Source organism: Bolinopsis microptera, chromosome 2, assembly GCF_026151205.1.
Source record: "Bolinopsis microptera isolate Bmic1 chromosome 2, MBARI_Bmic_1.0, whole genome shotgun sequence".
NCBI lineage: Eukaryota > Metazoa > Ctenophora > Tentaculata > Lobata > Bolinopsidae > Bolinopsis > Bolinopsis microptera.
This window is the reverse complement of record NC_087073.1, coordinates 1,830,256-1,846,516: the sequence shown is the minus strand read 5'-3', so window position 1 is coordinate 1,846,516 and position 16,261 is coordinate 1,830,256. Positions and strand designations below refer to the sequence as shown.

At 37.5% G+C, this 16,261-nt stretch overlaps 2 protein-coding genes across 7 annotated transcripts in view; one reads left to right on the top strand and one right to left on the bottom strand.

Moving 5' to 3' along the window:
• The window catches only part of LOC134811568 (ribosome maturation protein SBDS-like), a 41,177-nt gene extending 26,966 nt beyond the window's left edge, over positions 1-14,211 (bottom strand). For 2 of the 6 annotated variants that reach the window (XM_063818530.1, XM_063818527.1), the window contains exon 1: positions 14,180-14,203. The gene's annotated coding sequence lies outside the window, so the exon portion shown is untranslated. Of the gene's footprint in view, positions 1-5,761; positions 5,778-14,179 lie in introns of those variants that run through there. The other 4 variants (XM_063818528.1, XM_063818526.1, XM_063818529.1 and 1 more) reach the window with 4 other exon arrangements.
• On the top strand, positions 6,144-8,379 carry LOC134826280 (gastrula zinc finger protein XlCGF57.1-like). Its single transcript, XM_063838596.1, has 2 exons — positions 6,144-6,479; positions 6,957-8,379. Exons 1-2 carry the CDS (start codon positions 6,144-6,146, stop codon positions 7,977-7,979), a joined length of 1,359 nt encoding a protein of 452 aa, XP_063694666.1. The 3' UTR covers positions 7,980-8,379.
• Positions 14,212-16,261: the final 2,050 nt, after the last annotated feature.

The window sequence follows — 16,261 nt, the reverse complement described above, 5'->3', positions numbered from 1 at the left end:
GTCCATAGCTTTCTGTACAAGAGGATCTTGCCCTCTTTGAAGACCTCCTCGGCCACCGTGTCCTTGCGTACAATCCATTGCAACATGACTCTGTCTCCCGCATCCATAACAAGTAGGGGGCTTTCTACATTCCTTTGCGAAATGTCCATGCTGTCCACAGGTGTAACAAGCACCGATGTCTCTTCTCGGCCGGTTCTTTTCCATCACTCGGTTTATCACTCCCTCATCCATCTCTATATCCTCCTCGATTTGGAACAAAAGTTCCTCCTCATTCTTCATTGGTCTAGGGTTACGACTCGCCAGGATCCCATCCAACTTAACTGCCCTCTTTAGCGCGGCCTCAAAATCTTCCAATTCTGACTTGATTAACTCGATCCCGATTTCATCCTTTAGTACCCCCGCTGTAAATACATCTAGTCTGATGGTCTTCTTGATCTCCTCCTCCTCCGGTGCATATGCCGCATCTGCCATGCCAGTGACTCTAGCTGCAAAATCCGAAATGGTCTCTTCCTCTTTCTGACGCATCTCAAAAAGTCTCTTCCTGCGCTCCACCTTTGAATGCGCCTCACATAGCACCTCTGTCATCCTCTCCAAACTCGCCTCTACATTTCTCTTTTCGTCCCGGGTTAATCGTAGGGTCTCCACTCTCCTCTGTGCCTTGGGGTCCAAGTACGTCATTATCATGTCCACCAAGTCTTCATCCAAGATGTCCGCAGCATTGGCAAATATTTTAAACCCGCTCAGGAAGGTTCTAAAGCTGTGTTTCCCCAGCACAAACAACCGAGGTTTCATTAATGGGTATTTCTTACCCGCTGCTCTGTTCACTTCTCTGATTCTCCTCTTTTCGGTCTCCTTCTCCTGCCTAGCTTCTAGCTTACCCTCTCTGAATCCATCTCTTCTTAGCTGTGCTCCCTGCTGCCTCAATTCATCATATTGAGTCCTTAACTCTTCGTTTGCTAGCTCAGCCTCCTGCCGCGCTCTCATCATTACCTCATTAGCTATCTTTATCTCTGCCAATTCCTCTCTCGTTTGCTAACTCAGCCTCCTGCCGCGCTCTCATCATTACCTCATTAGCTATCTTTATCTCTGCCAATTCCTCTCTCAGTGCCGCTTCCCTGACTCAAATTATTCGTTATATAGTAGTGTTGACAGTATTAAAATACAATACAAACACTGTCTCTCTCTCTTCAACAGTTCCTCTCTCAGTGCCGCTTCCCTGACTCAAATTATTTGTTATATAGTAGTGTTGAAAGTATTAAAATAAAATACAAACACTGTCTCTCTCTCTCTTCAACAGTTCCTCTCTCAGTGCCGCTTCCCTGACTCAAATTATCTGTTATATAGTAGTGTTGAAAGTATTAAACTAAAATACAAACACTGTCTCTCTCTCTTCAACAGTTCCTCTCTCAGTGCCGCTTCCCTGACTCAAATTATTTGTTATATAGTAGTGTTGAAAGTATTAAAATAAAATACAAACACTGTCTCTCTCTTCAACAGTGTACTAATTAAAATACAAACACTGTCTCTCTCTTCAATAATGTACTAATTAAAATACAAACACTGTCTCTCTCTTCAACAGTTCCTCTCTCAGTGCCGCTTCCCTGACTCAAATTATTTGTTATATAGTAGTGTTGAAAGTATTAAAATAAAATACAAACACTGTCTCTCTCTTCAACAGTGTACTAATTAAAATACAAACACTGTCTCTCTCTTCAATAATGTACTAATTAAAATACAAACCCTGTCCCTCTCTTCAACAGTTCCTCTCTCAGTGCCGCTTCCCTGACTCAAATTATTTGTTATATAGTAGTGTTGAAAGTATTAAAATAAAATAAAAACACTGTCTCTCTCTTCAACAGTGTACTAATTAAAATACAAACACTGTCTCTCTCTTCAACACTGTACTACTTACAATACAAACACTGTCTCTCTCTTCAACAATGTACTAATTAAAATACAAACACTGTCTCTCTCTTCAACACTGTACTACTTACGATGCAAATATTATCCCGCTCTTTAACAGTGTACGAATTAAAATGTAATAATTAAAATAACCAGTGTACAGGTCAAATGTAATAATTAAAGCTCTCGCTTATCAGCTCTCTTTTGCTCGGCTTTTACTCTAATTGATAAATCAGTGTCTCACACCGTCACTCCATGACTTAATCTCCGTCAGTTCCTCATATTCAAATATTCGGACAGTCAATTCAACACTCTCTTCACAGAAAAGTAGTCCTAATTTCTTTCATCATAGAAAATACCATGCCCCGGCACCCCTCAAATTAAAAAAAAACCCCTTCAAAACGTTCCAAGTTTCCAAATTAATACACAGCTCTAATTCCCTACAAGTGACGTCACCACTCTCCGAATAACCTCTCTTCAACCTCCAATGCTAGCATCACCCGGGTCTTATTTATATAATATCTCTTCCTCTATCTCTTCCTCTATCTCTTTCTCTATCTCTTCCTCTATCTCTTCCTCTATCTCTTCCTCTATCTCTTTCATGATATCACAATACGTAGCGCTACTAAAAGAAAACAAGTCTGACACACTACAGAACGGTTCAGCAGGCAGCCACTCCCACTGAGGCTCTGGTGGCTGAAAGTATGTCAAGTCTGCCGTCTTAAAACTTAAAATAAGACCCGGTTATCTCTGAATCAACTCATCAAAACACTCTCTCGAACCAATCCCTCAACGGACGGACATATACTCCTCAACATAACCCCTCATAACCTGTGCCTCTCCGGTATCTAACCCCCTTTCCCCTCCATGATGAAAGAAACCCCAAAAATACCATTTAAACTCTACACTTCACCGAGCATTCCTTTACTTACTGCTCTTGCACTGCACTAGTCTAACAATGGTACCTGACAACACTGTATAATATTACGTTTACGTACATATTTACAAATATTCCTGACCTCTGTCGACTCACTCTCACACACTAAATAGTCTCCATTTCCTTAATTAAAATACAAAACAAACTATCCTATAATAAAATAGGATCCTACCGTTCGCGCCACTTGTAAGCAGTCGACACTTGCTTCCCGGTTCGAAGTTTATTTGCATTTAATTAAGGGTTTGGACAATGGAAACGAGCGTGATAATAAAGGGTAAACAAAGTTAAACTATGAAACAATACAATGAATAATTCGACAACCTCTACTTCAAATCCTAATTAACCAGACTCGTATCGCCCATAAACGCTCAGCGATCTAGTGCTGCAACATAAAACACGGATAGCACGGTCAACTCGCCTTGACCGTGCCTAATCTAGGTGCCCTGAAATAACCACTGTCGATTCTAAACCTCTAACGACACGTTCCATCCGTGCTCACCAGGCCCCAACCATAACTGGTCCTGGTCCCTTACACTAGTCCGGTATCAACCATGACCCTCTATCGAATAGGGTGAGAATGCAAACAAGGGGTATAATAAAGGTGCCCAAGGTACTTAACTGAACAACGAATAATCGAATATTTGCTCAACCAACGCTTAGTCACTTAGACTCATATTGCCTCAAATGCTGTGCAACAAATTCCTAATTGCTCCGATTCATACTGCCTCAAATATTACGCAACCTACTTCCTGCCGTTAATCCTACTCTTAATCTAGCTTTACCTATCTGAGTCAACCATTGCTGACTCTCGCTCTGCCAGAGCCCAGTGTTGTCAAGACATCCCCTGGTGTCGGCCACAACCAAGCCTGATAACAGTAATTACGTAATGCTCCATTATTCTACGGCCGCCAATCTTATACTTACCACTATAACCATCTACCTAACTAAACGACCTAACCTTAACCGGTTCTAGCTCCTACTCTTAGTCTAGCTTTACCTATCTAAGTCAACCAGCGCTGACTCCCGCTCTGCCAGAGCCCAGTGTTGTCAAGACATCCCCTGGTGTCGGCCACAACCAAGCCTGATAACAGTAATTACGTAATGCTCCACTATTCTACGGCCGCCAATCTTATACTTACCACTATAACCATCTGCCTAACTAAACGACCTAACCTTAACAGGTTCTAGCTACAGAACCTGCCCGGTATCAAAATGACCCCCCTCTCGATCGGGTAAACTGGCACTCCCGATCTCAAAAGGCTAATCGTCTTTTCCTCTCGCCCCTGATAGTCTAAACAATCTACCATTTCCCGGGAATTGCAAACTGTCCTGTCGATAGCCACAACATAGTACCACTAGTATTCTGTAAACACTCCATAATTCAACCTCGTACTGACCCAAACATATGTTAAACTGACCTCTCTGCACTTAAACTGCAATAACTGTCGTATACTAATATATGCCCGAAATACTACCGTCACATACTGGACACCACGACCGCCTTATTATAATCACTACACTACCTAGATATTACACCATATTACCCTAAATTCATCTCAATTAATCACGGTTTACAATAATAACAACAAAACGGCTGCGTTGGTTTGGACATGTCAGTAGAATGCCTGAAAATCGGTTACCCAACTATCTAATAGAAACCCAAGCATGGGAAGAGATCAAGAGGCCTAGGAAGAGCTTAAATGATGTATTTATTGAGGATGCTGAGCAGAGATTGGATTGGAATGGACTCACGATTGTTTGTATGAGAAGATTAGCTGCAGATCGAAAGGGATGGAGAAATGTTACCCGCCGAAGTTGTATTATTGAAGCTTTTAAGGTAACTAATGGTTTGACTGATTATGGTTCAGACTTGTTCAGACCAAGCAGATCAGGTCTTAATCTGGTTTCATCCAATAGATGTAGTAAAAGTGTGACAAAAGTCAAGAATATCTTTTTTCCCGGAGCAAGTTATTGCATATTGGAACAAACTCCCTCCGGACGTCAAGAACTCTGTGACAGTTTTAGGTTTTAAAATTAAATTAGAAGGATTTAAGAAAGATATGATTTCTAAAAGTATAACAAATGATTGCTTTTTTTCGAATGTTTCTAATGAAGTTTTTAAAAAAAAGGAGCCAGTTATGTCAGTAATAAAGAGAAAAATAACAATTATCTTTGGTTCCATCCTTGTGTGGCAAAGAAGCGTTTTATAAATCTTTTTTCCACTGGGAAGTTTTTGAAATAGGATAATGTTTTGGATGAAATTGTTTTTAAATATTGTATTTGATAAATAATTAATGTTGGTGGGGAAATATTTATTATATATTTTTTCACACAGTGTGATGATATTTTGTAAACATGTGTGATGATGTGACATCACATCATCACACATGTTTACAAAATCTGTCAAAATTTATTTTACTTATAATACAAAGTAATGACGCAGTCAATCTCGACGCAGACTAATCCTTTTATTTTGGATGGAGATATCGCCATGTAACATGTATGTAGTAAGTATATTTTATTTATTTGTTTTCACTTCTGCATGTTTAGGCAGTTGCTCTTGCGACCAGAGTTTTAAAGTTATATATATACTGTAAAGTGATTTAGCAGGCTTGGTTAAAATTATGCTTAAGATACTATGTTTATATGTTAATATTTACCTATTGCAAAATTTTCTCTGCACATTCGTTTTAGTTCATCTCCTTATTACTGGGCCGGCAGCAATCAGTCTGTCATTCCAGGCAGCTGCTTATTTGTCGATTATTAATTGACTAGCCTGGCGTGCGCTACTTCGTTAATCGTAGCACTTGCCTAATATGGCTAACATTTTGTAAAGAAAGCGCGTCGACAAAATTTAGCGATTAACATCCGTCAATTGTTTATAAACTGCGGTGGAATAAAAGGGAGTAAAGTAAAGTTTACTTCAAATTATTTGTTACATAGTAGTGTTGAAAGTATTAAAAACACAATTTTGTTTTCTAATAGGATAAAACAATATATTTATAACTGATAATATACGAAATATTTTACAGAACTATTAATTGTATGACCTTGGTTATACATTATTTTTCATGGTGATAAATTAGTTTCTGAAATGAAATTGTCTTCGTAGCTTATTTATAACGTACATGTTGACTAGATCTCCCATTTCTGACTAAATGCATCCATCAAAAACTTATCCTGTAAAACACTGTATAGTATCAAATTTATAATAGATGCAGGCACCCCTGATTCAAAATAACATTACTACTGATTTTAACTTCCTTTTGAATTATTTTATTAATTTAACCAGAATACTCTTCAGATGTCATGTCCTCACATTAAAAGCGAAGTAAAAACCGAAGAAGAGGATTTGAGAAACAAAACTGGAGGTTTTCTGTGTCCAGCATGTGGTGAACAACTTTTCTACGAGAAGTATTTCCTTGAACATATCAGGGAACGTCATTATAAGCCTGACCTACGAGTACAAGATGAGGAGCACAGTTTGTTACATGAGTTTTCTGGAGGTTCTGTTCATAACAATGGTCATGTTACAGAACAAGATGGTTGTTGTGTTCAAAATAAATGCGATGTTGTTAAATCAGAAGTAAAAACGGAGCAGAGTGAAATTAACGTCATGTTTGGAGGCTTTCTCTGTTCAGTTTGTGGGGAAAAGATTCAGGAGGAGAATAGTTTCATTGAACATATCAAAAATCATGTAGAAAACTCCGGCAAACGAAAAAGACCAAAATTTGATGTATTTAAATTTAATGATAGTGATAATATAATGAGTAGTCCTCTGGAATATTCCGATCCTCAAGAAAAGATCCGTAATATTATTCAATATAACATAACAACTCACTCTGGAGAAAAACCATTTAAATGCCTGTTCCCAGATTGTTCGTATGCAGCAGCTAATAAATCAAACCTCAGAGTACATTTTAAGACTCACTCGGGAGATAAACCATATAAATGTCCAGATTGTTCGTATGCATCAGCTTATAAATCAAGCCTCAAAGTACATATGAAGACTCATTCGGGAGAGAAACCATTTAAATGCCCAGATTGTTTGTATGCAACAGCCAATAAATCAAACCTCAAAGAACATTTGAAGACTCACTCTGTAGAGAAACCATAGAAATGTCCAGATTGTTTGTATGCAACAGCTAATAAATCAAACCTCAAAGAACATTTGAAGACTCATTCGGGAGAGAAACCATTTAATTGCCCAGATTGTTCGTATGCAACAGCTTATAAATCACACCTCAAAGTACATCTGAAGACTCACTCAGGAGAGAAACCATATAAATGTCCAGATTGTTCGTATGCAACAGCTAATAAATCACACCTCAAAGTACATCTGAAGACTCACTCAGAAGAGAAACCATATAAATGTCCAGATTGTTCGTATGCAACAGCTAATAAATCACACCTCAAAGTACATCTGAAGACTCACTCAGTAGAGAAACCATTTAAATGCCCAGACTGTTCGTATGCTTCAGCTTTTAAATCAAGCCTCATAGTACATTTGAAGACTCACTCGGGAGAGAAACCATTTAAATGTCCAGTTTGTTCATATGCAACAGCTCGGAAATCAGACCTCAAAGTACATCTGAAGACTCACTCTGTAGAGAAATCATTTAAATGCCCAGATTGTTCGTATGCTTCAGCTTATAAAGCATACCTCAAGGTGCATTTGAAGATTCACTCGGGAGATAAACCGTTTAAATGTCCAGATTGTTCGTATACAACAGCTCGGAAATCAGACCTCAAAGTACATTTGAAGATTCACTCGGGAGATAAACCGTTCAAATGTCCAGATTGTTCGTATGCAACATCTCGGAAATCAAGCCTACAAAATCATTTTCAGATTCACTCTGGAGATAAGCCATTTAATTGTCCAGATTGTTCGTATGCTTCAGCTTATAAAGGTAACCTCAAAGAACATCTGAAGACACACTCGGGAGAGAAACCATTTAATTGCCCAGATTGTTCATATGCATCAGCTTTTAAATCAGACCTCAAAGTACATTTGAAGATTCACTCGGGAGATAAACCGTTTAAATGTCCAGATTGTTCGTATGCAACAGCTCGGAAATCAAACCTCAATGTACATATGAAGACTCACTCGGGAGAGAAACCTTTTAAATGTCCAAATTGAATGTCCTAGACCGGTAGGAAATATTCAAACTATTCATTGCATCATTTTTTTCTCTGGATACACTGCTTCCAAAATTTCAAAACTGCGAAAATTCGATGAAGGGGATGGCAGAAAAGCTTCTCTTTAAAACTCTTCCAAAATTTCTTTTTATATTCTGATGATTTTCCGTTTATTAAAGTTTTCTTTGGAAACAGAACTTTGAGTACCTCAATTGTGTCTTTTGCCATCCTCAGTGACCTTCAATGATGGTAATCCAAGACGGTGGTATTCTCGACCACCAGAGGTATTGCTCCAGGCAACCATGCTCCTTAAACGAGTAGCAAGACTCCTGGCATCCATGCTCCTTAAACGAGAAGCAAGACTCCTGGCAACCATGCTCCTTAAACGAGTAGTAATACTCCTGGCATCCATGCTCCTTAAACGAGAAGCAAGACTCCTGGCAACCCTGCTCCTTAAACGAGTAGTAAGACTCCTGGCATCCATGCTCCTTAAACGAGAAGCAAGACTCCTGGCAACCCTGCTCCTTAAACGAGTAGCAAGACTCCTGGCAGCCAAAACCAGCCAGGACGAAAGATTTTAATTTACTAATATATTGATTGTAATTAACACATAATATTTATTACTGGAGCAGTGATGACAGGATTTTTTTTTTTTATTAAATACTTTTCAAATTTTACAGAGTACAGCAATAGATGAATATAAAATAGAATCGTTCAAAATATCGCCCCCATCTGTAAAATATGATGGGCACCCAAACACGGTAAACACATAGTGAACTATGTCCGCAGTAACTTGGACCCATTACATCGAATTAATCTAAATCCAAAAATTTATGAAAAACTATTTAATAACAAACAAATCCATGGTGAATAACTGTGGATATATAGTCAAAATTGGTATTTCAATACGTCAAATTCCAGATACATTAGATACAGGTCTGATATGGTCATTAATGTGTGAGGTGTGCGGGTGAAGTGTGATATGATGTTGAAAGTATAGGAAGGTAGATAAAAAATTAATAAAACAAAAATAATAATAATATGGGGAGCAAAGAGACTAGGCTAGGCTGTTGTTTCACTATCCAATAAACATTTCCATAGATGCTTAGTGACCTCAGCTTTGAAAACACTTGTAGACACAATCTGTCTTACCTGTAAAGGGAGTCCATTCCACAGTATATGAGTTCTGTAGAAAAATGATTTTGCCAGTGGGCTATTTGAGGTACATAAGGTGTGTGAATTCTGACTTAACTTAGGTAAAATTGATGACACAATAGACAGACTGTCGAGGTGGCAACGTCTTAGTCGAGAAGTGCCCTGATATAAAGTGAGATAGTGAGGCAGCCATACAGGAATTAAATTGTTCAGAACTTTGTGGAAAAAAATAAGATCATTCAAGTCAAACTTTTGAGACAAAGGGAGAATGTCGACAAGCTTGCACTTTTTGACATATTGCTCAGGTGGATAACTGCGGCCCTCTTCAGACAGAATCCATTTAATAGCTCTCTTTTGGAGACTTTCTAATTTATCACTAAGTGATTTATTACAAGGGCGCCAGATTATGGAACAATTTTCGAATTGGCTACGAACCAGGGAGAGGTAAAGCGCCCGACGACGTTTCTGATCAATGACAATATGGCCATCTCTTCTGACCATACCAAGTTGTTGGCAGGCCTTAGTATAAATTCTGTCGCACTGACTATTCCAACTGAGCTTAGGAGTAACATCGACTCCAAGATCTTTTTCTAACTCTACATACACAAGAGGAGAGCCATCAAGATTATATGCGAATGGAGGAGATAAAGATGGTTTTCCTGAAACAATAAGCACTTTACATTTTGCTGGATGGAATCGCATTTTGTTTCTAAGTGCCCAGTCAGAGAGATAGTCTATATCCATTTGTAAATTGGTATTATCAGAAGATGAATGTATTTTACGCCAGATTTTTGTATCATCGGCATACAAAACAATATCAGTATTATCCGAAAGGCCAAGAGGAATATCATTGATAAACAATACAAAAAGTAAGGGACCAAGGATAGAGCCCTGGGGGACACCAGAATTAACTGAAAGGGTAGATGACATCTCATTACCAATAACCACTCTTTGGTAACGGCCTTGAAGGTAATTGGTAAGAAATTTGAGAAGTGTACCATCAATGTTATATAAGGTCTTTAGCTTATGAAGAAGGATATCATGATTTACAGAATCAAATGCCTTAGCAAAATCAAAATACACAACATGATTGATAATGTTTTCGTTAAGAGACAATGCCAGGCTATCACAAAAATCAACCATATTGGTTGTGCATGACTTGTGCTCTAGAAAACCATGCTGCCTGGGATCAAGAAGGGTACTTGTCAAAGAAAGCAGTTTACGTTTAACAATGCGCTCAAAAACTTTCATGACTAAACAAGTAAGGGATATTGGTCTATAGTTTTCAACCTCACTTTTCTTACCTTTCTTAAATATTGGGACAACATTTGCAAGTTTCCATTCTTGTGGAATGTAGCCGCTGTTGTAGGATCCACGAAAAATGCATGTTAGAGGGTAAGCTAAACCTAAGGAACAATTTTTTAGAATTTTACCGTGTATGCCATCTGGTCCCTGGGCTTTATTTGAATTAATATTTGAAAGAAGCTTACGAACATCCCGATGATCGAAGTCAATATCAAAATCAACATCATTGACATAGGAGATGTCAGTGTCATAAAGTGAAGGATCCGAAAACTGGTTATAAAAGAAAGAATTGAAAAGTTCAGCTTGATCTTTGGGATTGAACCGAAGCTGTCCAGAATAACTAACACAATTAGGAATACGGCAGGAGTTAGATTTATACTTAACATGTGACCAAAACTTCTTAGTTATAAGCGCTGGATCATCACTATTAAAAAGATTATCTCTTATTTTGGCTGATGAGAGCCTCTTAAAATCTTTACGGCTAGTAACAAACTTTAACTCATCAGAAATAGAACCAGAAATTTTAAATTTAGCTCTGAGTCTATCTTTTTTACGGCATGAAGAAAAAAGTTCACTATCGAACCACGGGGGTTAGAACTCTGATTTAATAATTACTTTAGGAATATGTATATCAACTAAATTCATAATGCAGTCTTTAACTAACTTCCAAGACGAATCAGGATCTAGGCATTCTAGGACTTGCCAATTAATCGAGCATAATTCACGATTAATCATGTCCCAGTTTGCTTTCTTAAAATTATAGATTTTACGTTTAGGAGTTTTCTTACGGGAAAAGGAGCTTTTAATTGAAAAAGTGACAGGAAAATGATCAGATTTGCACACGGAATGAGGATCACAGACATTCAAGTTATCGATTGTGTTATCATAATTACTGAGAAGAATGTCTAATGTATTACCACTTTTATGGGTGGGTGATGTGATCAACTGGGAGAGAGAAAGATCACTGAAAGAATCTATGAAGGATTGCTCAATAGGTACGGTACTGGATGAAGATAGCCAGTCTGTATGGGGGAGATTAAAATCACCAATAACATAGATTTTAGAGGGATTCTTTTTGGAAACTAGCTTGCGAATATAACTAACTATGACATCATGATTAGGTAACCCAAGAGTTCCTACTCTATAACAAGTACAGATTACAATACTCTCTTTGTTAGGAAAAGAAATTTTAACGGCAAGCATTTCTGCACCTAGGCTAACTGGTAGTCGGGTTGTAGTGGCGTCGAGATCAGACCGAACAGCCAAAAGAACACCACCTCCATTTTCCCTAAACTTTTTAGGGTTATTAGGATCTTGAGGATGAGTCTTTCTCGTGCGGTCATTGCGGAAGATTTCATATTGAGAAGAAGGAAAGATTTCGTTGCTAGAAATAGATTTTTTGAGCCAAGTCTCATTTAGGGCAATTATGTCAGGCTGCTCTATGTTAGCAAAGGATTGAAGTTCGGAAATCTTATTACCATCAAGAAGGGGATGGGAGGAGCTTAGGTTACTGAAAGGAATGAGACCTTGGACATTTTGGTAGAGTACAGATAGGGAGTTGGGACCTGGATTAAGCATAGAAGGATTAACAAGAGTTATCAAAAGAAAGTTAAGAGAGAAAACCCAAAGAATGAATAAAGAGACTAGACGCCTGAGGCGGCTGGAATACTTGACTCTATTCATCTTACCAGGGAGAAGAACATTTCTTATAAACCATGAGGAGATAATTACAAAGAAAAGTTTGATGTGGGAGCAAGCAAGAAATGGTATAAGATAACGTGGGCTGTCAAGGAGTAGAGAGGAATGAATATTAGAATCTAGGGGGAATACGGTGTTCATGGACCTAACCGTGGAGAGAAGAATTGGGAGAAAGTAAGTCATGATGAGAGAATAGAAGAGAAACATATGATTATGATAATTGTAGTTGATGTGTGGGGTGTATGGAGACTTAAATGTGTAAATTTTGTTAGGTATAAACGTGTTGATATGTATATGTGCATTTCTTGACTGTGTACGAGGCCTTTTGCATGCAAAAAGACCTATTCTAAGTCTAAACGATTCATTGTCTAACATATTGGAAAATGGACAGTGACCGAATGTACCTGAAATGGGAGGCATAAAATTGAGAAAAAGATTAAATCAGAGATTTGTTTGAGTTTTAATTTTAGGCGCAACGTCTTAATCAAAATATTAAATGGAAGAAAAGATCAAAGATTTAAATTCCCAGAAGATTATTTACAACCCTGTCAAAACTGTGTTCGTTTACAACAAACTTAAGCCAAGTGGACAGTAAACCTACTCCTCTGATGTTGAGATGAAGCCAATCATGGTATAGAAGTTCATTACATGATCTAAAGTCTCGAGTTAAAAAGACTGAGAAACAGTCTAAGAACACGCAATTATTATTTAGGCATAAGTCTTTAAGTAGATTATTAAAATCTAGAACATTCTTTGCTATGTAGGAATATAAACATTTAATAGGAAGACAACATTGGATAATTATAATTGCAGCGGGAAATAACTTCTTAGTGGTGTCAATTAATTCAGTAAGATACTTCCTAAGGAACTGAACCCCATACTTAGAATGTTTAATGTCATTTGTACCAACACTCAATATAATTTTTTCAATATCGTCAGCTTCTGCAGCTGCATGAGTTTTATGAAAATTATGAATGTTTTCAGTGATGTCTCTAATTTTTGCACCACTTTGAGACACATTGATTACTTTCCTTCCCCGGAATCCCAACTTATTTGTCCGTACGAATTTTGTCATTGACGTACCAAACAGGACAGTGGTTTTCCTGCTCTTCGGTTTTCTTGGAGTATTTCGGTAGTAAAGGGTTGGTGTTGAGGTGGTGGTGGGCGGCATAGGAATTGTAGTGCGGGCAATCTGCTCCTTGACTACATTTGTATCTGTCTTCGGTATCTGGCAGCGAAAAGATAAGCTATACCGAGTCCCCTTAACTGAGCTCTCTGCACGAACCTTGTGAAGACAATATTCCTGACACCCCGGTTTCATAATATACAAACTACAGTCCTTTGGGGTGATATAGCATTTACTGTTACATCGCTTATCCCCATTTTCTGGAATTATGTCGATGGTCCTCTCAGCTCCAAATGAAACTACATAAATACCTTGCGACTGGTCAAGAGACACCTCGTCGTCGTTGTGGTACCTAGTTGCACAAGAACCAGACTTGTACATGCTTGCTAGGCATGAGTTTAGCTTGCAGCCAAACTTGGAGTTGATATCATGCATAAGCTCTGATATCCCAGGATAATTTAAAATATCGATTGGCTCCTTAGTCGTGGTGTGTCCATTTGAGGAAGACCATACATATTCTTCTCCAGTCGAAGTGAGCCACTTTGTGGCAGTTTTCACAGCAGTTTGCTTGGCCATAAGTGTTTCAAGTTCAGACATCAACGTGCCATGTTGAACACTCTTGTTCTGAACAAAATCTGAATGCAACTCCAAGAAGTCCTCGCATTTAACAGAATTTCTCTTAAGTTTCATGACATTCTCAACACTGGCCTTGAGAGCTTTCAGCTCATTTAATGAAAACGAGTTTAAAACATTGGTAACAGAATTCAGATCCATAGTGATGTGAGGAAGAGGGAGGAGAAAATGGCGGTGAGGGAGGAGAAAATGGCGAAGTCAATACTGTAGCCCAGGAAGTAGATGCGTTGCTTAGGATACAAACGGTCACGTCATAGTCTCTTCTATCGCTTTGACATTGGGACCTAAAATTATTTGTTATATAGTAGTGTTGAAAGTATTAAAACTATTTAATTTTTGTTTTGATTTATTCAACCGGCCGGAGTGCCATATACTGATTACCAACACAGGACGTAGCCTTAATTTTCCAAAGGTGGTCGTTTTGTCCCACAATGCAAGGTATGGTAGAATCATGTGCTATTAATGATTTTCAAACAAAGTTACAACGAATTCTTCATGTAGTGCATCCTGGGTTTGGACAGGATTAGATATGCCCATTTAAAATATTTCCATCACGTTACATTACATAATTCTCAATAAATTTAATAGATTTGTAGTGTTGTAATTAGTTTAAAACTATGACTTCTAGTCTGGTCTGTGTACCTTTGCTGCATTTATTTTTGCCTTATCAATCAGTTGCTCCTATCAATACTTCGACAATCAATTGTTTTATTAATAAAATGATAAAAACCTGAACCCAATATTCGTCAAAATTAAGCATTTTTCATCCTTTTTTGTTTTATCTGAACCATTCAACAAGAGTTCAGGGGCAAACTATTTCATTATATTCATTCTAAATAAACTTCCTATTATAAACCATATCAAACTTCCTATAATATCCTAAATATGCAGCAGAAATGTCTGGAAATGTGCCAACAGTTTCTTTTATATCAGCCTGGACCAAGTTTACTACGACTCATAGTGATGAACTTATTGTGGAACTTTCCAGATCAATTAACGTGAGTCTATGAATCTATTTTTAAATTTTTTATTGAAATCTTTCAAATCAATCAATTACATACAAATTACACAATGGAAAAAGCTACAAAATATACCTTGAATCACTAAATTTTGTTCTAATACAGGGAGCCCATAAGTCAGTATGCAAACATTTGGGTTTGTAAATTAGTCCTTCTTCTATGTTTGAGACTTGTAAATTTGCAAATGGCACACTGTAACTACTCATACGAGGATTCTGTTCCAAAATGTTGCAAATTTGATTGGAGGTCACACCCTTTCAACATTAAATTGTTTGTAATTATCTTGGGCAACAGCATAAAAACAGCTCAACTTGATTTAAGATAAAAATTAACTTCATCATTGTGTTCGCTGTCCTCTAATTAGCAAGTAGTATCAGGAAATATTCCTCGTATCAGGAATATTTATTTTTCAATTTCGGCCGAAAAAATTGCCCATTTTTTCGTTAACTTTTAGTCAACTGGGTATGGGCATCGATGGGGTTGACCCCTCAATCATATTATTGGGCAATCATGTGATTGTGTGACACCTTGATCATCTGATCCCAGACGTCATGGTAGAGCCACAGTCAGGACAAAATATGTAATTTTCACATTACATTACAATTTGACTTGATCCAATCGTTCATAATACCTTAATAATAGGGTTTTATATGTTATGATAATTAGTGACTAATACGTCAAGCTAATTAGTGACTAATACGTCATGCTAATTACAAATATGTATCCTGTTATATGATATGTGGTATATCATTCACTCAAAATTGCATTTACCACGTTCTGCATTGATAAATCCCTTTCTGTTTATCTACAGTTTAAAATCTGGAATAGGGTAAATTTAGAAAGCTGATGGTCAGGAACGAGATAAGACCTTCATTAGATTTAAAATGCTTTAGGTGTGCTCATGTGCTGCAAACTGTTCTTATCAGTTTCCCTGGTCTGATGAAAATAAGCCTTATACAGTCCGACCAAGTGACTCCTGGAGAACACGAATTTCTTGTTAAATCTTTAAATCATGTGCTCTGCCAAAGATTATTGCTATAAAGAAATTTAGTATTCGATAGGTTAACAGTCTGGCTGACAGTTTCTTAGTAGCATAAAGGGTTAACTCAAGAGATATTGTGACAGGTGTGACTACTCGACAATTTCATGTTTTATCATTTCTGGTGCAACCTCTACAGTCCATAATATCAATTAGCGACTTTAGTGAACGAGCGCCTTATTAATACATATTATTCCCGGAAATTATCGCAGCATTTGAAATTAATAGTGCACTTCAAATTAATTGTTATATATAATAGTATTGTTGAAAGTATTAAAAACACAATTATGTTTTCTAATAGGATAAAA